General features: G+C 41.2%; 1 protein-coding gene across 2 annotated transcripts in view; it reads left to right on the top strand.

The window, feature by feature from the left end:
* Positions 1-24,281, top strand: part of LOC105481528 (p21 (RAC1) activated kinase 5) — a 301,595-nt gene extending 277,314 nt beyond the window's left edge. For both annotated transcript variants that reach the window (XM_011741164.2, XM_011741165.3), the window contains 4 exons: positions 3,719-3,845; positions 16,951-17,076; positions 18,703-18,837; positions 22,054-24,281. In XM_011741164.2, coding sequence (XP_011739466.1) covers positions 3,719-3,845; positions 16,951-17,076; positions 18,703-18,837; positions 22,054-22,209 — 544 coding nt within the window. In that variant the 3' untranslated portion in view covers positions 22,210-24,281. The remainder of the gene's footprint in view (positions 1-3,718; positions 3,846-16,950; positions 17,077-18,702; positions 18,838-22,053) is intronic.
* The last annotated feature ends 793 nt before the right edge of the window (positions 24,282-25,074 follow it).

The following is a 25,074-nucleotide window of genomic DNA, read 5'->3' as shown; positions in this document are numbered from 1 at the left end:
TTTGGTATTCGAAATCTTTTTTTTTTTTTAATTTTATTTTGTTTTTGAGATGAAGTCTCGCTCTGTCGCCCAGGCTGGAGTGCAGTGGCCAGATCTCAGCTCACTGCAAGCTGCGCCTCCCGGGTTCACGCCATTCTCCTGCCTCAGCCTCCCGAGCAGCTGGGACTACAGGCGCCTGCCACCACGCCCAGCTAATTTTTTTGTATTTTTAGTAGAGACGGGATTTCACCGTGTTAGCCAGGATGGTCTTGATTTCCTGACCTCGCGATCCACCCGCCTCAGCCATCCAAAGTGCTGGGATTACAGGCATAAACCTCTGCGCCCGGCAGGTATTTGAAATCTTAAACTGATAATTCAGAGAGTTTCTTATAGTAGATGCTGAATAACTGCTTTAATGAATGATTTATTGATCGGCTGATAAAACATGTAACCCCTTGCGACTCCAAGTGCTGTCTGAGGACCTGGGAGCTTGTTAGAAAAGCAGAATCTCAGGTCCTACCCCAGACCAACCAAATGAGAATCCATGCTCTAGCCAGATGCTCAGGTGTTTCTTATACATACTGAAGTGTTAGCACTAACCTAACATCTTGTTAAATAAGATCCTTCTAACTTCCAGGAAACAAAGAGTTCCAGAAGGGAAACGAAAGTGCCAAGCACCATCCAGCTTTTTATATATTTATCATGTAACCATCACATATTTCTATGAGGCAGATGCTGATGTACCTGTCTGCCAGGTGATGAAGCTACAACTCAAAGAGGAAAATTATTCTTGGCCAGGCATGGTGGCTTATGCCTGAAATCTCAATACTTCGGGAGACCAAGGCAGGAGGATCACTTGAGGGCAGGGGTTCGAGACCAGCCTGGGCAACTTAGAGACCTTGTCTCTATAAAAAAATTTTAAAAATTAACCGGGTGTGGTGGCATGTCCCTGTAGCCCTAGCTACTCAAGAGGCTAAGACAGGAGGATCACTTGACCCAGAAGTTCAAGGCTGCAGTGAGCTATGATTGCGCCATTACACTCCTGCCTGGACAACAGAGCAAGGCTCTATCTCAAAATTTTTAAAGGTATCCTTCTCAAGACCACACATTTAATAACTGATACAGCCAGGATTTGAATTTGAAGTTACTCTAGAACTGAAGCATTTTTATTCCATGCCAAACTTTTTTTCTATACAAAAGAAGTAGAAGTAGAAATACACCAGCCATTCTCCAGTTGGCAGTGGTAATTTCAAAGGCATTGGATTAGGAAGTATTTGTCACATGTTCCAGTCAAATGGGATATTTCTGTTAGTGACTAGGGGTTAGATTCAAGTAATTTTTGGTATAGTCGACCGGTAAACAATCTTTATACCTGCTTCAGGTAACTCAAATTTCATGGAATTCAAGAGAAAATAATTTTATTAAAGATGGTGGTTCTTGGTTCTGAATTAATTTGAAGGTATATGTGAGCTTGTCCCTGCTGCAGATACTCTAAACCTCTGAGGAATGTGTTTTTCCACATGTGAAAATGGTCATGTGAAAACCACTCAGGATAATGACCAACATACCACAGAACACAGAAGTTGTCAGTTTCCTCTGTTTCAGGCAAGAACATTTCTTCTCATCTGCCTTCATATGAGACTGGTGCTGTGGAATCCTCTTTTTTTTTTTTTTTTTTTTGAAACAGAGCCTCATTCTATTGCCCATGCTGGAATGCAGTGGTGCACTCTCGGCTCACTGCAACCTCCGCCTCCCAGGTTCAAGCAATTCTCATGTTTCAACCTCCGAAGTAGCTGGGATTACAAGCACGGGCCACCATGCCCAGCTAATTTTTTGTATATTTAGTAGAGACAGGGTTTCGTCATGTCGGCCAGGCTGGTCTTGAACTCCTGACCTCAGGCAATCCTCCCACCTCAGCCTCCCCAAGTGCTAGGATTGCAGGCATGAGCCACTGCACCTGGCCAAATCCTCCTTGAAGGGAAGGATGTGTTTCTTCATACTCATCAACTTTATACCTTTGATATTCTCCTAATTGGCTACCTCTTTATACCTTACTTTTGAATCCCATCAGGATTTTCTAGCATCAACTAGACTGAAATGAAAATTCAAAGCCATTCATTTCCTTATTCTGCTGACCTTAGATTTACCTGGGGTTACTGGAGTTTTACAAGGTTGTCCTTAAATTTGGGCTCCGGTCATTTATATCCTCTGTCTCTCCTGGCAGCCTCCTCTGTTTGTATGATAGTTTGCTTTAGGACCTCTTTTACTTTTATTATTTAACATGGAATAGGGAGGAAGTTTTGCACATAGATGAGTTAGGCAGCTGCCTAAATGAGTCATTTTGAGGGCACTGAACAACCTGTGCCATCCAAATAATTCTCACCTAGATTCCTCAGTGGCTGAACTATTTCAGCCATTAGGAAAATCCATTCATTCGAGTGGTGAGGGCAGTGTGGGAAAATGGGAAAGTGGGAAAGCGTGGGTTCTGGACTAAAAAAGAGGTGGGGTTTGAATTGTGACCTGGCCATTTCTTAGCTGTGCAACCTTGGGCAGTTACCTGACCTCCCCCTCCCCCTCTAAAACTATGGAGAAGGAAAAACTTTCTCCACAGGAGTGCAGTGATGAGATATAGGAGGCCATAACCAATACTTCACTTCCTTTCTCATTCCCATGGTCCATTTATTAAAATACTATCCATTCACACTTAGTTATTAGTAACTTCCTAGGTCCAATTTCCTTTTGAGAGAAGGGACCTGAAGCAACAAAAACCTCTAGCTCCTTGGGGGAAGAAGAGAGAGGGTGAATAGGAAGTAGGGTAGGTCCCAGAGGGAGGATTAGAGATGCAAAGACCACTTTGCCTGAGCTCAGCCTTGAAAACTGTAGCTCTCCCCATTTCTAAGATGAAGAAAATGAGGCCCAAGGAAGTTAAAGGATTTGCTTATGATCATTTAACAGCCACGCCTGAAATCTTCATCCACCTATTCAATGTGTTGTCTCTGTGGGACCTGGAGGCTTGTTCATGCCTATGGAATTATCTGTTAAGAGTTCATGGGGCCTGGCACAGTGGCTCCTGTCCTAGCACTTTGGGAGGCTGAGGCAGGCAGATCACCTGAGGTCAGGAATAGTTCAAGACCAGGCTGGCCAACATGATGAAACCGCATCTCTAAAAATACAAAACCCCATCTACTAAAAATACAAAAATTAGCCAGGCATGATGGTGGGCACCTGTAATCCCAGCTACTTGGGAGACTGAGGCAGGAGAATCTCTTGGACCCGGGAGGCAGAGGTTGCAGTGAACTGAGATTGTACCACTGCACTCTAGCCTGGGCGACAGAGCAAGACACCATCTCAAAAAAAAAAAAAAAAAGAAAAGAAAGTCAGAAAGGAAGACTGCACTCCAGCCTGGGTGACAGAGCGAGACTCCATCTCAAAGAATAAACAAATAAATAAATAAATAAATAGAGTTCCTGGAAGTGCATTTGCATGAATGACCAAAAAGCTGACAAATAGTAATTTCTTTCCTTTCACTTATATTTGGTCCCTGTCATATTCTCGGTGCCAAGCGCCTTTGTTCTGGGAGTCAGATCCCAAAGACTTCCTTCCCTTGTCTGCAGATTTTTTCAGATATGGGCTGGAGCACGTGCACTGTTTCATTAAAGCACAAGGGAGCTGCCTCTCTTGAGCATTTCAAAGATGTTCTTAAACCTGTCTTGTTCCTTAAATGTTATTTCCTTTCCAGAATGAATGAAGAACAGATAGCTACTGTCTGTCTGTCAGTTCTGAGAGCTCTCTCCTACCTTCATAACCAAGGAGTGATTCACAGGGACATAAAAAGTGACTCCATCCTCCTGACAAGTGATGGCCGGGTAAGATGTTCATGTTTGGGCCCTTCATAGTTTTTCTTGTCACTCTATCTGTCATGGGCATAATTTTTTAGAAACACTTTTTTATAACTCTAATTTTTCTGAGTCACAAGTCACCCACTTCTCTTCCCAGAAGGCTTACAAAAAAGAAATTACCATCCCTTCCTCTGTGTCACCTTGTTAGTCAGAATTGCCTGACTTTGATGGATAATTTGCCTCCTTAACAATGAGTATAGGAAGTAATGGAAACTATGGCTATTTCTTTTCCTTTCTGCCACATCCATTTTTGTTGGAGGAGAAGAGCTGACTCTTCTAGGGGTGCATCCAGCCTATTCACATGAATACATGTGTCCCCAGTACCTTCCAGAGCCCCTGCAGGTAACAGATGATCAACTCCACTTGGGTAATTTGAAGATGGTGTAATAAAGGACAGTTTACAAAAACGTAGGCAGATATAGAAAAATCATAAGGAATAGTGTATGAGAATTAGTTCAGTACTTTAGAATGGAACATTACTCCTACTACCCCATGCCTGAAGCGGTGAGGTGAGGTCCTGACTACTAGAATCTGGAAATGGAGATTGCTGTAGATTTCGGGGCTGCCTGACGGGAGCTCTGATCTTTGGTAGAAGCCAAACCAAGATGAACCTGCAGGATGAGAGCTGAGAGAATAAATCCTCCAACCTCACTCTTCCTCCTTCTAGTTTCCTACTGATGCTCCCTATTGATTGGAATTAGCTAGGAGCCAAAATGCAGTCAATATAGGTTAGTTTCCTAAGACTTAGAGGACGGAGGAAAATGGATCCAGAAGGACAAACAGTGGATGTTTATCACACTGGCATACCTCAAGGCCCAGATTTCTGCATTTCATATCACCGCAACCTGCGCAAGGGATTCTGCTGAAACTCATCAGCCACCCCTGGGCAGAGAGCATGGAATATAACAGCCAAGGAAATAACCAGTTTACATTCCAAGGAAGGCTTAGTTAAATGGAAGAGTTTCAAAGCATAGCTCTAAACCATTAGGCTCTTTTGAGTCCCCTGAAACTCCCACCAGAGGCAGTGGCCTTGGCATGAATGGAGCCAACCATTCCTTTGATGTTCCTCTCTTTTACACCCAGCAACCCCTGCCATATGGAAAATGTTTATGTCATATCAGAAATTGCCCAGGAATGATCAGAGGGCAGCCAGAAGAAACTAACCAAGCACTTTGGCTTTTCTTTCTTGTTGTTTTAAAAAGATTGTAAATATTATTGTAGAAAATTTAGTAAACTCAAAAAAGTATAGAGGATAAAACAACGATCACTCCTAATCCCATTACCTATTTTTCCCATATTTCCATGTACCTATATATACAATTTACAAACTTGGGATTGTATTTAAAGGGGAGTTTTAAGACTTGCTTTTCACATTGCTCTAACCATTGCATTGCTTCTCTTAAGAAAGAAGGGTACAGTAGCATGTATCAGTCAGGTTTTGCTACATCCACTCAAAGTGACTTAAAACAATCACCATTTATTTGCTCACAAATCTGTAAGCCACCGTTTGGGCTGACTCTACTGGGACGACTCGTCCCTGCACCAGCTCATCTCTGCATCATGTGACATCAGCTGAACTCTCTCTTACATTGTGATCAGCCTATGCTGATGGCCTTACTCATTTGCTTGGCAGTCAGCTGGCTCTCAGCAGGGACAGTGGAGGTAACAGGGCCAAGTATCACTCATCTCCCAGAGTCACCTGGACTTATTCACATGGTACCTGTGGCAAAGTTCCCAAGGGCACCAAAAGAGGCAAACCCTGATGTGTAGGCCCTTTTAAATCTTCTGCTTATATTATATTTACTGAATATCTAAGACCATACTCAAGGGGTGGGGATATAGACTCTCCCTCTTGATAGGAGAAGATGCAAAGTCACGTTGCACAGGGATGTGGATACAGGGAGAAGAATGCATTTTTTCTCAGTCTTCCATATAAGTGGGGCAGCTATGAGAAAAGATCAAGAATCCTCCCTGTCCAGACTCAGGAAAGCTTCTATGCAAGGCTCCACGGTGTCAGAATGCAATTTGCAAAGCATTAAAATGGTCTACCAGAGCAATTTCAAGCCAGACTTTCTTTCCTTGTTTCTAGAAATTTATGTTACAGGCTTCCTTGCTGTAAGAACATATCCAGTATCAAAATCCAGTATCAAAATGAGAGTAAGATAAGAAGTCATTGTTTAGTCAACTTACTTAAAGATCACCCCTCCCGTCAATGTACAAGATTCTTAAATCATTCAGTTGTCATTCTCAAGAGTAGAACCTTTGTCTCGAACACCTCCTGCACCTTTGTCTCAAACACCTCCTGCACCTTTGTCTCGAACACCTCCTGCACCTTTGTCTCGAACACCTCCTGCACCTTTGTCTCGAACACCTCCTGCACCTTTGTCTCGAACACCTCCAGCAAAGAGCTCATATAAATCGACACATTGTAGGTGCTTTTAGTCCTTATTGGTTTGTTCCCTCATTCATTTACTGAATATTTGCTGAATGTCTACTACGTGTAACAGACAGTTCTAAATCTTAGGGATGAACAAAGCAAAATCACTTCCTCTAGTAAGCTTATTTGTGGGCTGGGAATGTGATAATAAACAAATAGATAAATAAACAAACAAAATCCCCACCAAACAAGGGTTGATAAGTACTAAGTGTCCTAGGATTAATTTAGGCATAGTAAGGAGAATGGGGAGTGATTGGAGGGGTGGGGCTCTATCATGGAGGCTGATCAGAAGATCCCTCTGATGTGGTGGCATTACAGCAGACACATTGGGGACTGGACCCTGTGGCTGCCAGAAACAGGAGCATTCCAGACAAAGGAAGCAACAGCATGTTGGGTGGATCTTGTGCCTCTTGGCCATTTTGTCCAGAGTTTACCCATTCATGTTCAGAACAGTGCATCTTATTGGGTCCAGTGGTTTCTCCAGTGTCTGTAGGAAAAGGAAACTTTACTTTTAAAAGAGCAGAAATGGAGTATGGCTACTCCAAGAAAAGGCTGAGAGTACGTTTTTATACTAGTCTATTAGTGTACAACATTATATAGTAGAGAAGACTTTTTCAATTATCTATCGCTATTATAACGAAGCATCTCAACATTTAGAGTCTTAAGTCAACAGTCACTTTAGCATTGTCTCTTACAGATCCAAGAGTTGGCTAAGCTCAGGAAAACAGTGCTGCTCTGACTTGTGGTTAGGTAATGCCTGGGGCCAGAGTCATCTGGAAGTTATCCTCACTCACATGTCAGGTAGTCAGTCCAGGCAGGCCAGTGGGAGCTGTTACCAGAACACTTACAACGTGGCCTCCCCATGTGGCTTGAGCTTCCTCATGGCATGACAGCTGGGTTCCAAGAGTGTGTCCCAAGAAAACGAGGTGGAAGTGCATGGCATTTTTATAACCTAGCCTCAGAATCATATGACATCACTTTCACCATGGTCACAAGCCCTTCCAGATTCAACGAGGAGGAGTATAGAATCCTCCTCAGTGTGAGAAAAATTAAGTCATATTGTAAGAAGAGCTCATGGGATGGGCAAAATTATTGTTGGCATTTTTGGAAAATACTGTCTGCCACACAAGATTTATTAGGTTCTCTTCCTTTTTGGAGATGTTCAACATCATTAGCCTTTGAGAAATGCAAATTAAAACTACAATGAGCTATCACTGCACACATATAAGAATGACAAAATGAAAAATAGTGATAACAACACTCATTCATACACTGCTCATAGGAATTTAAAATGGCATAGCCACTCAGGAAAATACTTTGGCATTTCTTTTTCAAAATTAAAAATGGACTTGCCATACGACCAGCACTTGCACTCTGAGGCATTTATCCAGAGAAATGGAAACTTATTTTCCCACAGAAACATGTACACAAATGTTTATAACAGTTTTCTTCATAATAGCTCCAAAGTGGAAACTACCTAAATGTCCTTCAAAGGGCAAATGGTTAAACAAACAGTATTAATATATCATGGAATACCACTCAACAATAAAAACAAACAATTGATACACACTAGAACTTGGATGAACCTCAGGAAAATTACACTGAGTGAGAAAACACCAATCCCAAAAGGAAACACACTATAAGATTCCATATATATGTGTGTGTGTGTGTGTGTGTGTGTGTGTGTGTGTGTGTGTGTGTGTGTGTGTATTCATGAAATAACATAATTATAGAAATACACAGCAGATGAGTGTTTGGCAGGGATTCAGGGTTGTGGGAATGTGTCTATAAAGAATAGCACCAGGGAGTCCTGTGCTGATGGTAAAGTTGGGTATATTGATTTTGGTGGTGGTTATAGTAGGTTGGTGCAGAATCAGTTGTCATTACTTTTAATAGCAAAAACCACAATGACTGTTGCACTGTTCTATACAGTCTCCCAGACTTTCTCAGCAAGATCAAGTTCTAGTTGCCCACCATAGTAACTCTTCAGGTAACTAGCCTCCTCCTGGTTAGTTGACTAGTTGGCAATACATGATAAAATTTCCGAGTATACTTACATACACTACACACACAATGAATTCATTTGTAACTAATGAAATTTGAATAAGTTCTATAAATTGTACCTAATCAATTTATTGGTGTTGATATTTTACTGTAGCCATGTAAGATGCTAATGCTAGGGAGAGATGGGTGCACATTGCCACTTCCTGTGGATTTATCATTATTTAAAAATTTTAAAAGTTGGCTGGGCATGGTGGCTCACATCTGTAATCCCAGCACTTTGGGAGGCTAAGACAAGAGGATTGCTTGAGCCCAGGAGTTCAAGACCAACCTGGGAAACATATTGAAGTCCCATCTCATCTCTACAAGAAAACTAAAAAATTAGCTGGATGTGGTGGCACTTATCTATAGTCCTAGCTACTTTGGAGGCTGAGGCAGGAGGATTGCTTGGGCCCTAGAGTTTGAGGCTGCAGTGAGCCAAGATCATTCCACTGCACTCTAGCCTGAGTGACAAAGTGAACCCTGTCTCCGAAATAATTAAAAAATTTTAAAAACTTTTAAAAGTTAGGAAAAATGACTGAGAATTGCTTGGGTTTAAAAGAATGAATACTTTCTGTCCTCTCAAAAGACTAGACCAATTATCTTCTATCAAGTAAAAGTAAATCATTCAATTATTATCTATGACATAAATAATATCTAACGAGTCACTAATTTGTGTTAAGAAGGGAGAATGTGGTGTTTGGGATTTGAAAGAGGAAAATAAATATATTTCATAGAGTGGCTTAGGAATTAATAATGTAATTTGTGTAAAACCTTCAGAAGTATACCAGGTACAAGGTAGATGCTAAGTCAGAAGGCATTTCTTCTGCTCTTGTAATTAAGTGTTGTGTAGAATCATCATGACCTTTCCTTGGCCTAGGGCCAACATTTGATAAATGAATTACTTAGGGGCCAGTAAGCAGTGAGTGACTGACTTTTGACAAATTCATTGGCCGGAATTCAAACCCATGACCTACTAAGTCCAATAAGTTTATGGAAAAGAGATGCACACAAGTGATCTTTATGATCTCTTTTTCTTTTTACTATAAATTGATTGCCACAAATCAAAACTTGGAAGATGTCATATAAAATTTCAGATTCCTGTCTTCCTTGAAAAATCAAAGGGTCTGGCAACACTGTGCCTGGATTCACACATGGTGATAAGGGAAGTGGTATAAGAACGGTGAGTTGTACCATAGCAAATGACGTTGGTGCCCCGCCCAGATCTTCCTGGAACTTCCTATTCCAGCGATCATTAGCTTCACCTCCAAATACCACCATCTGCATCTTTATGCCTGAAGACATTTTCTGGCCACTGTTATCTGCTTTTTCCATAAAGTTCTCAAACTTTACTGAGCATCAGAACCTGCTGGAAAGCTTGGCAAGAAACAGATTTCTGGGCCCCACCCCCAGAGATTCTGGTTCACTCAGGCTACATGGTACCCAGGAAGCTGCATTCTAACAGGCTCTCAGGTGAGGCTGATGCTACACACGTTGTACATTGAGTGTCATTGCCTTATAAGGCACACAAGCAGCCCTCTTTTGCATTAGCCAAGACCCTAGAGCAGGCACAGAATTCTTTAGAGTGCATGCAATTTACAGAGCAAGGGTTTTTACATTCCGTCTTTAAACCTGTAGCTGCCCTGTGGATAGACTCTCTTTTGCCCACCCTCACTACCCCCAACCCTCCACCATTCATTTATGGGGACCCTGACTCCTGGCCAGGACACATGAGAGATGGATAGGATCTCACATTTAAATAACAGCTTTGTCTGTGCTCTTAACTAAAGTTCCTTGTGTAACAAGCTACATTTTCTCATTTTAGGGGGCGGACAACATACTAGCGGTAGTTCCTTAGCCTAACTGCATTAGTGAGACGAAGGTGGTTTCCTAAGCAGCCCAGTTGCACAATTCTACCCAAAGTAAGGCTCAGCTTAGCATCTATGTGATTTGCTTTTAAGATCTGCCCACAGTGCTTTATTATACTCATTACTTGAGTTCTCATTATCTACTTGCAGATTTATTTGGACAAATGTTGTGTGCAATTATGTTCTTTTAGAAAATTGTCCCTTTTATGTACTTGGATGAGTAAAGAATCATGCAAAAGCACTTATACTCCTACAGCAGAAGAACAGGCCTCACTTTCAAGTGTCGAGTTTCAATTGCTCATCTCACATTTTGTCAGGGAGATGGTTATTAGGATGCCAGATTTTGAGGGGTTTGGATATTTTTCAAGTCAGCAAAGAGAAACCCACACTAGAGATGTTGAAATTTAAAACTGCCAATAGCAAAATGCTGATACATTCACCTCCTTAACCATGCAGGTTTCTTAAATTTATAGGCAAACAAAATTGATTGGAACGTTTGTTCCTCCTCTACTCTCTGTGTATTGGGGTTGCAAATTTACTCACACCCTAGTTTTGGAAATACACACACACACACACACACACCCCACAATTATAGTTTCTATATTTCCTAAAACTAACCCAGACTTCTTCACAGAGTCCTACTGGCTAGATTCTTTTCAAAAACATCTATTTTAATTCAATGCGTTAAATTTAGTTGGCTTGAATAATTTGAACATTGTCTATCAAAGTTCAACTACATTATTGAGAAGTATAAATGATACCTTTATAAACTCAGCCTTTCAGATTTAACCACCACCTACTCCCTCCTCTCCTCTCCACCACCACTTATTCCCAAGATGGAACGCAGGTGAAGGAGAGACAAGCATGGCTCATGGAACCTCAGGGTGAAGGAGATAAGAAGCATCTTCTTGTCCTTTCCCCTCCCTGCCTTGCTGTCATTGGACTCTCCTGCTACCTGGACTGGTGACCAGGTAGCAGGATTGACTGGTCCTATCGGTGGCTGGGCTATCCAGGGGCACGCCTCTGCTCTACTTCACAGTCACAACCTCTTCACTCATGGGTTGAAAGGTGCCCTACAGGCTGCCTCCTTGTTCCAACCACAGGCTTGTGCCAGACCCTTCCCATTCCCTCACTGAGATTTAGAGGAACCTCTGAACCCCTGCACATCCCACACAGGCCATGGAAGCCAGTAGCATTGCCGCAAGCTCATGTCCACCCACACTATTGTACTGTGTCTCCATGGAGTACATTTTACATGCTGGTATAAAATGAAACAATATCTGAGACATGTGTCAATCAATTTAGAAGTTTATTTTGCCAAGGTCAAGGACATGTCCAGAAGAAAAAAAAAAAAACAAAAACATGGATTCATAGAAACTATGGTCTGTGCCTTTCTCCAAAGATGAATTTGAGGGAAAGGGGAAACGTGGGCTGGAGGAGAAAGAGGGAGGGTATGGTCATCCACTTGTTGCAAGAGAAAAGGAGCAGGTGGGAGAACTGTCAATTATGTATTGATCTCATGCTCAGCAAATCGGCACTTTACAGAATATAATGTGAACATAGAGTCACTACCTGTGAAGATATTTACATATGACCTGTAGCTGTCTACTTAGAAACAAAACAGAAGGCAGCTTCTCGCAGGACTCGGCTTTTAGTTTGATTTTTCTTCTTGGCAGAGTGAACTGGGGTCCTGAGTTTTTAATTTTCCTTTCACACTGGGTGTGGCCAAGGCTGGTGTTCAGTCAGTTTTACTAGCATGTCTACACCCATTTTTAAAATATTGCAAGCTTTTCATGCTGATTGGTTGACAGTCACTGCTTTAAGTCCTTAGACTATCCCCCATCACTCCAGCCACTTCCCAAGACCCTCCTCACCTCATTAAAAATGGTAATCCTTCCCAGGGTAACTCTAGGACTTTGCTTGACTTTCTATCTAGGTTCCAATTGGCCTACATTAATCTGGTTATTGAATATTTTGAATATGACCTCTGAACCCATGCTTGTGGGGCTTCTCCTCTCCCTTATTTGTATGGGAATGTATGCAACACAGATATTTCCAAAACCCACCACCAACTGCTTGGAGTGAAGAAAAGTGGTATATCATAAGGAGGTCAGGACCTCACATAGTCAACATCACTCCTCTTTCTCCCCTTCTGTAAATTATCGCAGACTACAAGGGGTGGACTGTAGGATGTTTACTTCTATGCATTATTGACTCCTCTTGTAATAGGGCACCAAGGATTATGGACCAGGTATCACGACTACGAGACCCTCTTTTTCATACACATGTGGAATTCTATGATCTGAGTCCTCTGGGATTGATTCTTATTAAAAAATTGTGAATATCACGTCTCTACTAAACCAGCTTTCTCCAGCATTTCTTTGGGCATAATCTAATCCCTTCCAATTCAAATCATACCACCATTGGTCCAAATCACTGGCCTTAAGACGATTAGTGAGAATATCATGAAGAAGGAAATAAAAAAAATCACATTGATAATTTCCAAAATGTTACTTTCATTTAATCTGTGTTCCAACTTTGATTCTAGCAAGAGCTATCTTCAGTATGCTTCAGACGTTTTCAGAAAGAGCTTCAGTGTGTCTTCTGTCACCCGGTGTACTATTATGTACGTGTGTCAATATAAAATAAATCTAGTAGCATGTGTTTTCTGAGTTTCTACTGTTTGTTTGCCCAGCTCTTAAGGAACACAGTAAGGCTCTGCAATCAGAAAGCAGAGTTGTTGTCCCCAAGGAATGTCATCTCTAGCTAGAGGCGGAAAATCAGCACCAGAAAACAGTTCAGGATTGAATGCTTGCCAAATTCTCTGAATTTGGAAAGGAGAGAGATCAACATGGGCTCCTGAGAAGAGTTCTGGAGAGTATTAGATTTGATGAAGCCCTTGATGTATGCCTGAGAGTTGAATATGCAAGAAAAAAATCATCAACGAAAACTCAGAGTTGGGAATGGACTGTAAGGTGACCACCTCTTTCTGATTTGCACAGAACTTTCTGAGTTTTAGCACTGGAAATCCTACATTCTAGGAACAGTCCTGGTCCCTAAGAATGGTTTTAGTGTGTGCAGAAAGCCATGAGGAATGAGGTTGGCTATGTGAAAAGGCACCAGATTACAGAGGACTTTAAAAGCTGTTCAGGTGGACTGTAGTGTGTTTAGCTCAGCAGGAGGAAGACGGTGTGGTGAAAATGTTAAGGCTTTTGTCAGAATGCTAAAGAGATTAGACTCTGTGCAAACAAATGCCCCTTCATCCCCACCTGTCCGTGTGACCTCCTTCCTCTTCTGTTTCTTGGCTGAACTGTGATCTCCTATGACTCAAACTATAATGTGTACACCAATGGCCTGGGGATCTTGTTAAAGTGGAAACTGTGACTTCAGCAGGTTTGTGATGGGGCCTGAGGTTCTGCAAATCTAACAAGCTCCCAGGTGACATTGCAGCTGCTGCTATTGATGAAGATAGTGCTTTAAATAGCAAGACCCTGGATCCTGTCCCATCGCTCCTACAGGGATGCTTTAAAAACCCTATCATCAGTTACCCTCACTCTCTCCTCTTTCTTCAACATCTACCACTCCAGTAACTCCCTTCTTTCAGCCTGTAACTTTGCTCTTCAGTACAGAGTGGTTATTAAATTCCTGAATCCTGGCTCTTTCCATTACTAGCTCTGTATCCTTGGCAAAGTGGCCTAAGCACGTCTGTGTTTTGGCGTACTTCTCTGGAAAATGGAGATAATAATATTTCCTACCTTGTTAGTTTCTTGGGAGCAGTCAAATGAGATAATACATGTAAAGTGTTTATAGTGTTACCTGGCAGGTCGTAAGAGCTCAGTGAGTGTATTCGTTTCCCAGGACTGCTCTAACAAATTGCTACCAATTGAGTGGCATTTTCTTCTCTCTGCATGAAATGTATTCTCAAGGTTCAAGAGTCCAGAGGTCCAAAATCAAGATGCAGGCAGTGTTGATTCCTTCTGGAGGCTCTGAGGAAGAAGCTTTATATATCTTTCTCCTGGTTTCTGGTGGTTGTGGCAATCCTCAGTGTTGCTTGGCTTGTAAACTCATCCCTCCAGTCTCTGCTTTACCTTCATATGGTCTTCTTATCTATGTGTCTGTGTGTCCTCTCCTATTTCTATATCAGTCATGGGATTTAGGGCCTGTCCCCAATCCAGTATGACTTCACCTTCACTAATTAGACCTGCAAAGACTCTTTTCCAAATAAGATCACATTCTGTGGTTTGGATGGATGTGAATTCTGGGAGACATTCAATCCACTCTAGAGAATAGTGATAATTATCATTGTCATCATTATCATATTCACCACATTTGTAACTGCTGGATGTCTTCTATCTGTAAAATACATCTCATTTCTTGAAAAGCAGTCCAACTGAGATCTACATGACTACTCTCTGGATTCCACCCTGACTCAACCTGAAACTAGAGGCTACTAGGGATGCCCTCATTGCCAAGCACAACAGAGACTCTCAGTTCTTACCTGGTTTCATCCCCCTGTTGTGTGCTAGCTGCTGCTATCCCCACCTTGGCTTTCCCAATTTATTCTCCATTGTTTCTGATTTCTTGATATCTTTCCCTTCAGTCTCCAGTAATGCTTCAATTTCAATCACCCCGGGTGCCCAGTATTTCGTATTTGACTGTCTTGTTTTCTCATGCTATGGCCCTTCAAGGGTTTTACTACCACTCATATCCCACTGATGTGAGCATCAGTGCCCTAGCAATGGTGTTGCCCAGATCTTGGTAGTACTGGGAGGTCAAAACTCATCGCATGATAAACCTAAAGTGTGTACATTTCACTCTATATAATTTTTAAACTGTTAAAAATAAACCCACATTGAACTCCAGTTAATGCTCAATTAGGAGTGAGGTGTACTGCTGTCATCAATTCAGTTTGAAATGCATCAAAAATTAGATGATTAGATGGATGGATAGAGCGATAGGTGTACGATAAAGCCCACATAGCAAAACATTAATAATTATAGAATCTACTCATGCGTAAAGGGATGTTCACTCTGTAATTCTTTCAACTTTGCTGTACGTTTGGAAATTACCATAATAACATGTGTGGCAGGGGGAATCTTGTCTTTGGTTCAGACCTCCCTGCTGAATCCTGGTCTTTATAATATATTAATGCACTTGTTCTTCACTTACAGAGGCCTCTTTCACTTCTTATGATTAAGGCTCGTCAATTCATGCAACAATTTTGATTTTGAAAACCTATCATGGGCAAAGCACTATCGTGGGTCCTGAAGCTACAGAGATAGTTTTTTTTAAACTCTAACCAGGAAGATTTGGAGCGAGATAGAGAGAAGAGTCAAGGATGATTTTCGTGGATAGATGTTGGTGGATGTTGGTGTCATTCACTAGAACAGGATTGATGGAAAAGGGGTCAGGTTTTGGAGCAGAGAGAGGGATGCTGAGTTTGGAAGTACTTGTGGTCATCCATATAGAAATATATACTAGTTGGAAATACAGGTTTTGAATGCAGGAGAGAGGTCTGAACTAAGCATAGAAAGAAAAAGAGTATCCAGTAAGAGAATCTAAGAAGAGAAGATGTGAGAGAGGAACCCAGAACCCTAGGGAACCCCAATATTTAAGAGGTGGATGGCAGAGGTAGAGCCAGGGAAAAAAAAGGTTGAAAGAGGAAGTTCGGGGAGGTGTGAAGAGAATTAAGAGAGAATTCATACCTTGGAGACTGTACTATTGATTTAAAAAATTTTTTTAACTTCAAATGGTCATTCTGAACCATTGTTTTCTTTTGTGTTCTATTATCACCAACAATTCTAAGTGGCTCTTTGATATCTCTTTCATAAGGCTGTTTGAAGTTCAAACCAGGTCATCATGACTAGAAATTAAGGCTTCCAGAAATAAACTGAATCCTGGTCATCTAGAATTCATAAACCAGCAGGGTGCCTAACTGTGCAGTATGTTCTTAAGAGTACATGAGCTCTGGGAAAGAAATTTCCAAGTCTTTTTTTCTCCTCAATGATATCTAAGGTAAATAACATGTATATACACTGAGCCCTTCGGATGACCACCTTAAACCCCTTACAACCAAGTGCTGACACCCGGTTTCTATGCCTATGTTTCCACTTCCATTGATGTTCACCTTGGTAGCTTCAACTGTCATGGACAAAGGGTCAAACCAAAAAGGGAAGGGGATCCAATACTAAAAGTGACATTTCCACATCCTGAGTAAACAAAGGCCTTGCAATATTTCAAATATAGAAAAGAGATGGTTCTTTGATTTGCCTCATGGTACATAGAAATCTGAATGTGCTCAACTCAAAGGAACCTAAATTTTATCAGTTTGTTCAAAATTCACATTGAGAATAGCAATTTACGTATATGAAAGCATCATCTGTTATATTACATTAAACTTGTGGGCTTGGGATGTAACAAATTTGTTGTTTCTGGTGTATTTAATTTGTAAAGTTTTTTGTTTTTGTTTCATCATTTTATAGAAGGAATGTAAGCAGCAGGAGTTTAGACATTTGGAAGTTGATCCTGGTGGGCCCAGGAGAAGTTTCTCCATTAAAATGGACCATGCCTTTCCAATAAAAGGGTCTGACAGTCCCTCCCCTTATATGACCAAGGCCTGTTGATGAGACTGTTTTGTTTGAAATTTGAAACTCTCTATGTTTGTATTTTCATGTCTAGCAGACATTGTTTTAAAATTGCTAGTTTATTGCATTCCTTTCCTTTTCAGATCAAGTTATCTGATTTTGGTTTCTGTGCTCAAGTTTCCAAAGAGGTGCCGAAGAGGAAATCATTGGTTGGCACTCCCTACTGGATGGCCCCTGAGGTGATTTCTAGGCTACCTTATGGGACAGAGGTAAGGGGGTCACAGTCATAGTCAGGAGTGGCAGGACTGGGACAGGCACAGGGTTCTGAGATAGTTGGTGACCACAGGAGATGGGGGCAATGACTTTTGACTCCACATTGGATCCCCACTCACTAGAGGAGGCACAGATGTAGGCTATGGCAGGAGGGAGCCTGCCCACCCCTGGGGTAGATCACTGCAGTATTTATCCAAGGGCTCTTTATTGCAGTCCTACAGTGGACACTGTGGGGAAGTCACTCCAACTCTGATCCCACTCTCAGTAGCAGGCACACACAAAGCAAGACAATGCAACTTGAAAGTGACTGGAGACATGCAGATGAGCAGGCATGAGGATTCAGAGGAAGGAAAGAGGATCAAAGAAAGTACCACAAAACAGAGGTGATATTTAAATGAGCAACTGTTTTCAACACAGTTTACATCTCACAGTGAAGGACCTACATAGTGTTTTCTTATAGGAAAAAAATAATATGTGACTCATAGTCAAAAACATGGCACAATTTCTGTTCCCACTGGAATGAAAATAATCACTCATAATCTTTTAAGGGGTAGGGCCTGGAAGTGTAAAAATGCAGGGTCAGAGGGAGTAGAGGAAGGGCCTTCTTGGGAGGTAATAGCATGGGTGGAAGCTCAGAGGCACATAAGGCTACATACAGGTGGAAGCCAAAGGGCATGCTTCGGCTAGCCATAGGGTTTCCACACTTTGTAGTCTGGATGGTGATTCTGGGAGAAGAGAAGCATGAGAAGACATGGCAATGAACTAAGGACATCAGCATAAGTTACGGCAGAATCTTTTTCTCTTGTTTGCTTGACCTTGGATGAGTCCTCAACTTGTTTTTCTCACTGTGGTCCTGAGAGATAAATTCTCAGTGAAGGTCACTGCAAGGGGTGATAATAGCAATACATTCATCAGATAAGAGGTATAAAGAGGCCCTAACGGGGAAGTGAGTGGAACTGGGAGTTTATAGCACAGTGATGGCTCCTCATTGTCCTGACTTCCCATTCTTTACTAATTGCTTGTCATCTCTTCCTTTTCTTTTCTCCAATCCCTGAAAATGCTTTTGTAAAGCGAGGTTTTGTGCATGCTGTTTTGAAATGACAATAAAAAGTAGGGGGAGGAAATCCCCAAGTAGGGGAGAAAAGAACTATTTTTAAATCTAATTAATAAAAGAATCAGAATATATTCTGCTTCCTGCAAGGTAGCCCTTTGCAGTTTGTTACAAATATGTCAAAACTTTCTTGTTTGTTTATGGTTTAAATACAACCTTCTTCTCCATTCTCATAGCATTAAACTGGAAGATTTTCTCATCTGCCCTAATAGACAGTTAACTACTAAAGTTTACAGAGTAAAAATTAAAGTGCTAAACTTTAGAACGTTAAGATATTCATTTATATCTGAAGGGTGGAACCCTCACTGAAGTTGTCCATAAAAGGCAAAGGTTGTTAGCAAAAACTCAGTTACCCAGCAGTTTAGCCTATAAATCTGTATTGTAAATGTTGAGAGGTTACAAATACCATATTCATTTGTGAATGAGTACGAACGTCTTGGGTTCTGTGGACGCACTTGACATTTCAGAATGTTCTCCTTGCCCGAGATAACCAGTGGGATGTGCCCAACAGGTGGACATCTGGTCCCTTGGGATCATGGTGATAGAAATGATCGATGGTGAGCCCCCCTACTTCAACGAGCCTCCCCTCCAGGCAATGCGGAGGATCCGGGACAGTTTACCTCCAAGAGTGAAGGACCTACACAAGGTGAGAAGCAGCAGCTATTGCTGAAGTGCAGAATGGTTTTTGGATTTTTCCGTCTCTCTCTGGTTTTTAAGACTGACTTACCACATCCAGCAGGGAGATCCTGGTTTATGGGCATGGGTTTTGGAACAAGTCACTTAGGTTTGAATCTCTGTTCTTCTATTCTTTTACTGGGCAAGTGACTCAGCCTTTCCTACCCCAGAGTTCTTCATCTATAAAATGGGTTACAATTGTCCTCTATCCCAAAGGTTTGGTTAGAAGAGTAAATCAGGTGCTCTGTGCCATACTCATTCATTCAGCATCTATTACATGCTGGGGACATCTAATAGCTTGGGACGTCACCATGCATGACCCCAGATTTTCTGACTCTGGGGTCTAGACTCTGCATTCTAGTTGGGGAAACAGATAATAAACCACAAACAAACAAATAAAATAATTTCAGAGTGTGGTACATACTATGAAAGAAAAACATACTGTGATGTGATGGAGTGTGCAGGAGAAGGGATTGAAAGCTGGTTGTGTGAGTCTGTTTTTACACTACTATAAAGAAATACCCAAGACTGAATAATTTACAAATAAAAGAGGTTTAATTGACTCTCAGTTGCACATGGCTGGAGAGGCCTCAGGATACTTACAATCATGGCAGAAGGCGAAGGGAAAGCAAGGCATGTCTTACATGGTGCAGGAGAGAGAGAGCACAGGGGAAATGCCAGACACTTATAAAACTATCAGCTCTCATGAGAATTCCCTCACTATCGTGAGAATAGCATAGGGGAAACTGCCCCCATGACCCAATTACCTCATACCAAGTCCCTACCTTGATATGTGAGGATTACAATTTGAGATGAGATTTGGGTGGGGACACAGAGCCAAACCATATCACTGATTTAAGCTGAAGACTGAAGGAAGCCATTTCTAGGGAGGGATCAACAGAGCTGGGACTTGAATAGGAAGAAGGTACAAGCCATGTAAAGATCTTGGAGAAAAAGGTCCCAGGCAGGGGGAGCATCAAGTGGAAAGGCCTTAAGCCAAGAAAGAAGGCCTATATTGCAGAGCAAAGTGAGCAAGGGGAAAAAGGTAGGCCTTGTTGGAGAGATGGGCAGGAGCTAGATTGTACAGGGCAATGAAGGTCATGGTTAATATAATGCTTGTAAGAGACTGAGTGGAGTCTTTCCTGTTTTCCAAGGATTGCCAGTTAGGACGAGCTCAGAAAATAATGATGCTTCATCCAAGAATCACCACTGTAGGAGCTGCGAGATTTCCACTCAGAGGATCATTTCTGTAGGACTACTACTATAAACACTGGCCCCATACACACCTCTCCTCCTATCTATTTTATGACAGTAAAAGAGAGTGTGTGGCTGCCTTTTGGAGGAGAATTGTTTGCAATGGTAATATCTCCTCCTTCCTCACCCCTAAATCTTAGGGAAGAGCCCCAGTGGAATCACTCATATAGGTTATGTGGACCTACAAAAACATAAACAACAACAAAAAAAAGAGATTGAAATTTTTACTGGATTGGACTAAGTTTAAATAATGAAAAGCAGCTGGGCGTGGTGGCTCACGCCTGTAGTCCCAGCACTTTGGGAGGCCGAGGTGGGTGGATCATGAGGTCAGGAGATTGAGACCATCTGGCTCATTCGGTGAAACCTCGTCTCTACTAAAAATACAAAAAATTAGCCAGGCGTGGTGGCGGGTGCCTATAGTCCCAGCTACTCAGAAGGATGAGGAAGGAGAATGGTGTGAACCCGGGAGGTGGAACTTGCAGTGAGCCAAGATTGCGCCACTGCACTGCAGCCTGGGCAACAGAGTGAGACTACACCTCAAAAAAAAAAAAATTGACTAAAAATATATCATATGAAAATAGTCTCATACCCAATGAGATGAGTGCCAATGTTCTTTAAAACCATGTACAAGAATAACTTTAATCCTAATGGTTTCAAAAAACTGGAAACCAGCCCAAGGTTGTTTCCCAAATGGATAAGTAATGTGTGGTATAATTGGACAATGAATAGTACACAGTAATGTAAAAGATATAACTTTTGCCACACATCGGGGATGAATCTCACAGATACAACGCTGAGCGAAAGAAGCCAGACGGAGAAAAAATCAAATATATGACTCCATTTTGGTAAAGTACAAAAGTAAGCAAAACTAAGTTATGCTATTAGAAATTAAAATAATGACTATATCTTGATAGGAGTGGAAAGTAAATAGGGGTAAATGTATGTAAAAAATCCATTGAGTCATACGCTTAGTATTTGTGCAGGGGAACTTGAGCATGCTGGCACGTGCTTGTACTCCCAGCTACTCAGGAGGCTGAGGTGGGAGGATCACTTGAGCACAGGAGTTTGAGCCTGGGCAACATAGTGAGCCCTCATCTCTAAATATATACATAATGTAAGATATACCTTTAAAAAGTAAATTACAAGATCTTTAAAGAAAAATAATGAGATGTATTAGATATCCTTACAAGAGCTTGTTTCTCCTTTTTTTTTTTTTTTTTTTTTTTTTGAGATAGAGTCTCGCTCTGTCACCCAGGCTGGAGTGCAGTGGCGGGATCTCAGCTCACTGCAACCTCTGCCTCCCGGATTTATACCATTCTCCTGGCTCAGCCTCCCGAGTAGCTGGCACTACAGGCGCCCGCCACGTCGCCTGGCCAGATTTTTGTATTTTTTTTTAGTAGAGACGGGGTTTCACCGTGTTAGCCAGGATGGTCTCGATCTCCTGACCTCGTGATCCTCCCGTCTCGGCCTCCCAAAGTGCTGGGATTACAGGCTTGAGCCACCGTGCCCGGCCGAGCTTGTTTCTCTTAAAGAAAGGGATTCCACAGAGCCTGTGTGGTTGCAGTTGTTAGAAAAATAAAATGGCTCCCTGTTTTCACCATGCTTCATCAAGCATGTGCGACCAGCACCTGCACATACTAAACATTTTGTAATAGCTGTTCTTATCGCTGTGATTGCCACTGTTATTGTATTTAGTAAATAAGTTTTCATTCTTAGTTGATCTGTCATTTACACCTATTATTTCAAACTTGAAAAAGGTAAGGAAAAAGTGGAATTTTAAAGGCAAGACCTGCTTTTGCTTTCGTAACATCTTTCTCCTTAAGGTAACTTTCTGGAATTAGAAGTTGTTGATAGGATGAATGGGGAAAACATTTTGGGGACTGGGTTAGGTGTCTGTGTTAGTCCTCAGATCGGTATCTGTGTGTTTCCACAGGTTTCTTCAGTGCTCCGGGGATTCCTAGACCTGATGTTGGTGAGGGAGCCCTCTCAGAGAGCAACAGCCCAGGAACTCCTCGGACATCCATTCTTAAAACTAGCAGGTCCACCGTCTTGCATCGTCCCCCTCATGAGACAATACAGGCATCACTGAGCAGAGGATTCGTGTAGGTGGCAAAGCTAGATGAGGACATGAGAATAATTCAGGAGAACAAAAGGAAACACAGAACATGCAAAAGGCCTGTGCATTCTAGACCAGCCAATTGGTGGGACAGTGTGATGACCGGCAGGGTTCGACAGACCAGGGCATCTTCTTGTGTCTTAAATAGGCATCTCTCCACTGACAGGTGGCGTGGTCATTTGGAGCACGGCTTTAATAAGTCATTAATATATTTTTCAGCCCTTCATCCAGCAAATCAGAAGGACTCAGTACAAACTCCGTTATGATATATCCTAGCCACATGCAGGGTAACATGTAGGATTTTCTATATTGAAAGAATACTTTTCTGGCAAAAAAAAAAAAAAAAAAAGAAAGGAAAACAAAAAGCACTTTTTTCTTAATGGTAGCAGTATAATGTATTTTGCAACGAATTTGTAATTTTTCTGTACGATAGTTTTGATAATTTATAGTACTTTGATGTCATGTAGCCATTGTATCAGTTGAAGTAATACTTGTTTACTAGCAGGAGTTTGAACAAAGCCTTTCCTACTTTTTTATCCCTTTAAGAGAACCAATGATTCTTTAGGAACTTTGAATACTGAATGACTCTCAATCACCGTCAGCTTTAGTAAAATATCTTTCTTATCCTAACAAGTGTCTTATTTGATGGAAGAAGAATTAAGAGTGATGGTGATAGTGTGCACGTTTCATTAATCCAACCAAAAATAATGAAATAAAATTTGAGCCACAGTATACCACTCCTTGGGATAAACCTAAATATTTTTAAAAATCACGTTTTCCGTCAACGCCTCTAGTAGCAAACCATTTTTTGCACACCACAATGTTTCCCTCAGTGCCCTTTCTCAAATGGGTACAATGTTCCCTTGTGGCCAAATTTCCCTCCCAGGGAGCAATTTCAGTGCTAGGATCATTGGACTCAGTTCCCAAAATAGAATGTTTCAGTGAGACCGTGAGAATTCCAGGCTCACAAAGGGAAAGGAGAGAACAGGGCAAGACGTTTGGTTTCGTTCGTCACCATTTTTAAAACTCTGTATGCTAGCACACCAAACTCTTGTCTGTATTTACCTTTGTACCACAGTATTAATCGCTATTGTTCATGTATCGTGCTGGAAGTCTGAACTGACTCTAGAGGACGAATTAGCAAGAGGGTATTTTACCAGGTATGATCTGACTTCGGTTGTGCCCATGTTATAATGTGTTTCCGACATAGGAGAGTCGTGCTGCTGTCTAGATCTTCTTGAATGTTGATAAAATGAATGACTACTACAATACATTTTGTGTTGCTTGTTGGATGAATTTGCATGTTAATTGTAGGCCAATATAGATTTGCCTTTAAAACTCTGGAAGAGCTACATAGTCATCATTAGTTTCTATTAATTATGCATCAGACAAAAGCCATTTGTTACCAAACTGGAAAAACAGAGGCTTTTCTTAACTATTTCATATACTGTAACAAATATGAATTTAAATTTGTGATAGCGCTCTCGTTGCTCTAAGCATAATTAAGAACTTTTGTAATTACTAGGTTGCTAATTATTTATTACTGCTAAAAAGGAAAAAAAGGCATAAAATGACCTTCTACTGATTAGATTTTCAGTTTTCCTTCAAACTGGAAATGCCTCCATAAATAAGATCTATGATTTTGCTTCATAAAACACAGCAAATCAATGTTTTATGTAAAATATTAAAGTATTAATATAAATATGCGAGAATAAAAACAATCTAAATCCAGAAAATTGCAGTCCTAAATGTTCATGAGACAGATTGTATTAATTTAACCAGGACTATGTAGAAGTAGAAAGAAAAGAAAAAGAAAATCTTTTTTAAACCAGAACAAATATTAAAAACTATTGCAGAAAATAGTGGATTTTGGATTCCAAACATTTTCGACAGTGTAATGGAAATTTTTCTGTAATTTTCTTACCATCAGGTATTTTTTAAAGTTCATTGAGTTTACCAAAAGTTACTGTAGCTTAAAAGGTTTTGTGAGCACTAACTATTGGCAGAAACTGCATTTGCAAATAAAAATAAATGTTTGCCTTTTCCCCATTGTGTTACTGGAAACAGTGATTTCCCAAATTTATTTTCTTGAGTAACCAAGAATGATTTCTTTGTGATATCGGGGAGTGCAAATGAGTTGGTACAAAGTTGTATGTAACATTGTGATGACATGACCTAAAGACAAATATATCCATCCCTAGAGATTGTAAAGAGTGTAAGATGGTGATATCGATACCACTACTGAAAAAAAAAATTACTAAATTCTGGAAGGCCAAGTTCAAGGAAAACCAGGTTCAGGGCTAAAGACTCTCATTCTACTTCCCTGTTCCAAAGATGCAAAACTGATCTGAGGGATATTTATTTATTTATTTATTATACGTTAAGTTCTGGGTGACATGTGCAGTACGTGCAGTTTTGTTATATAGGTATACACGTCTCGTGGTGGCTTGCTGCACCCATCAACCCATCACCTACATTAGGTATTTCTCCTAGTGTCATCTCTCCCCTAACCACCCACCCCCTCACAGGCCCCAGTGTGTGGTGTTCCCCTCCCTGTGTCCATGTGTTCTCATTGTTCAACTCCCACTTATGAATGAGAACGTACGGTGTTTGGTTTCCTGTTCTTGTGATAGTTTGCTGAGAATGATGCTTTCCAGCTTCATCCATGTCCCTGCAAAGGGACATGAACTCATCTTTTTTATGGCTGCATAGTATTTCATGGTGTATATGTGTCACATTTTCTTTATCCAGTCTATTATTGATGGACATTTGGGTTGGTTCTAAGTCTTTGCTATTATGAATAATGCCACAATAAACATACATGTGCATGTGTCTTTA

Source organism: Macaca nemestrina, chromosome 15 (genome assembly GCF_043159975.1).
Source record: "Macaca nemestrina isolate mMacNem1 chromosome 15, mMacNem.hap1, whole genome shotgun sequence".
Classification (NCBI taxonomy): Eukaryota; Metazoa; Chordata; class Mammalia; order Primates; family Cercopithecidae; genus Macaca; species Macaca nemestrina.
Note: the sequence above shows the minus strand (reverse complement) of the source record. Positions and strands in the feature narration are given on the sequence as shown.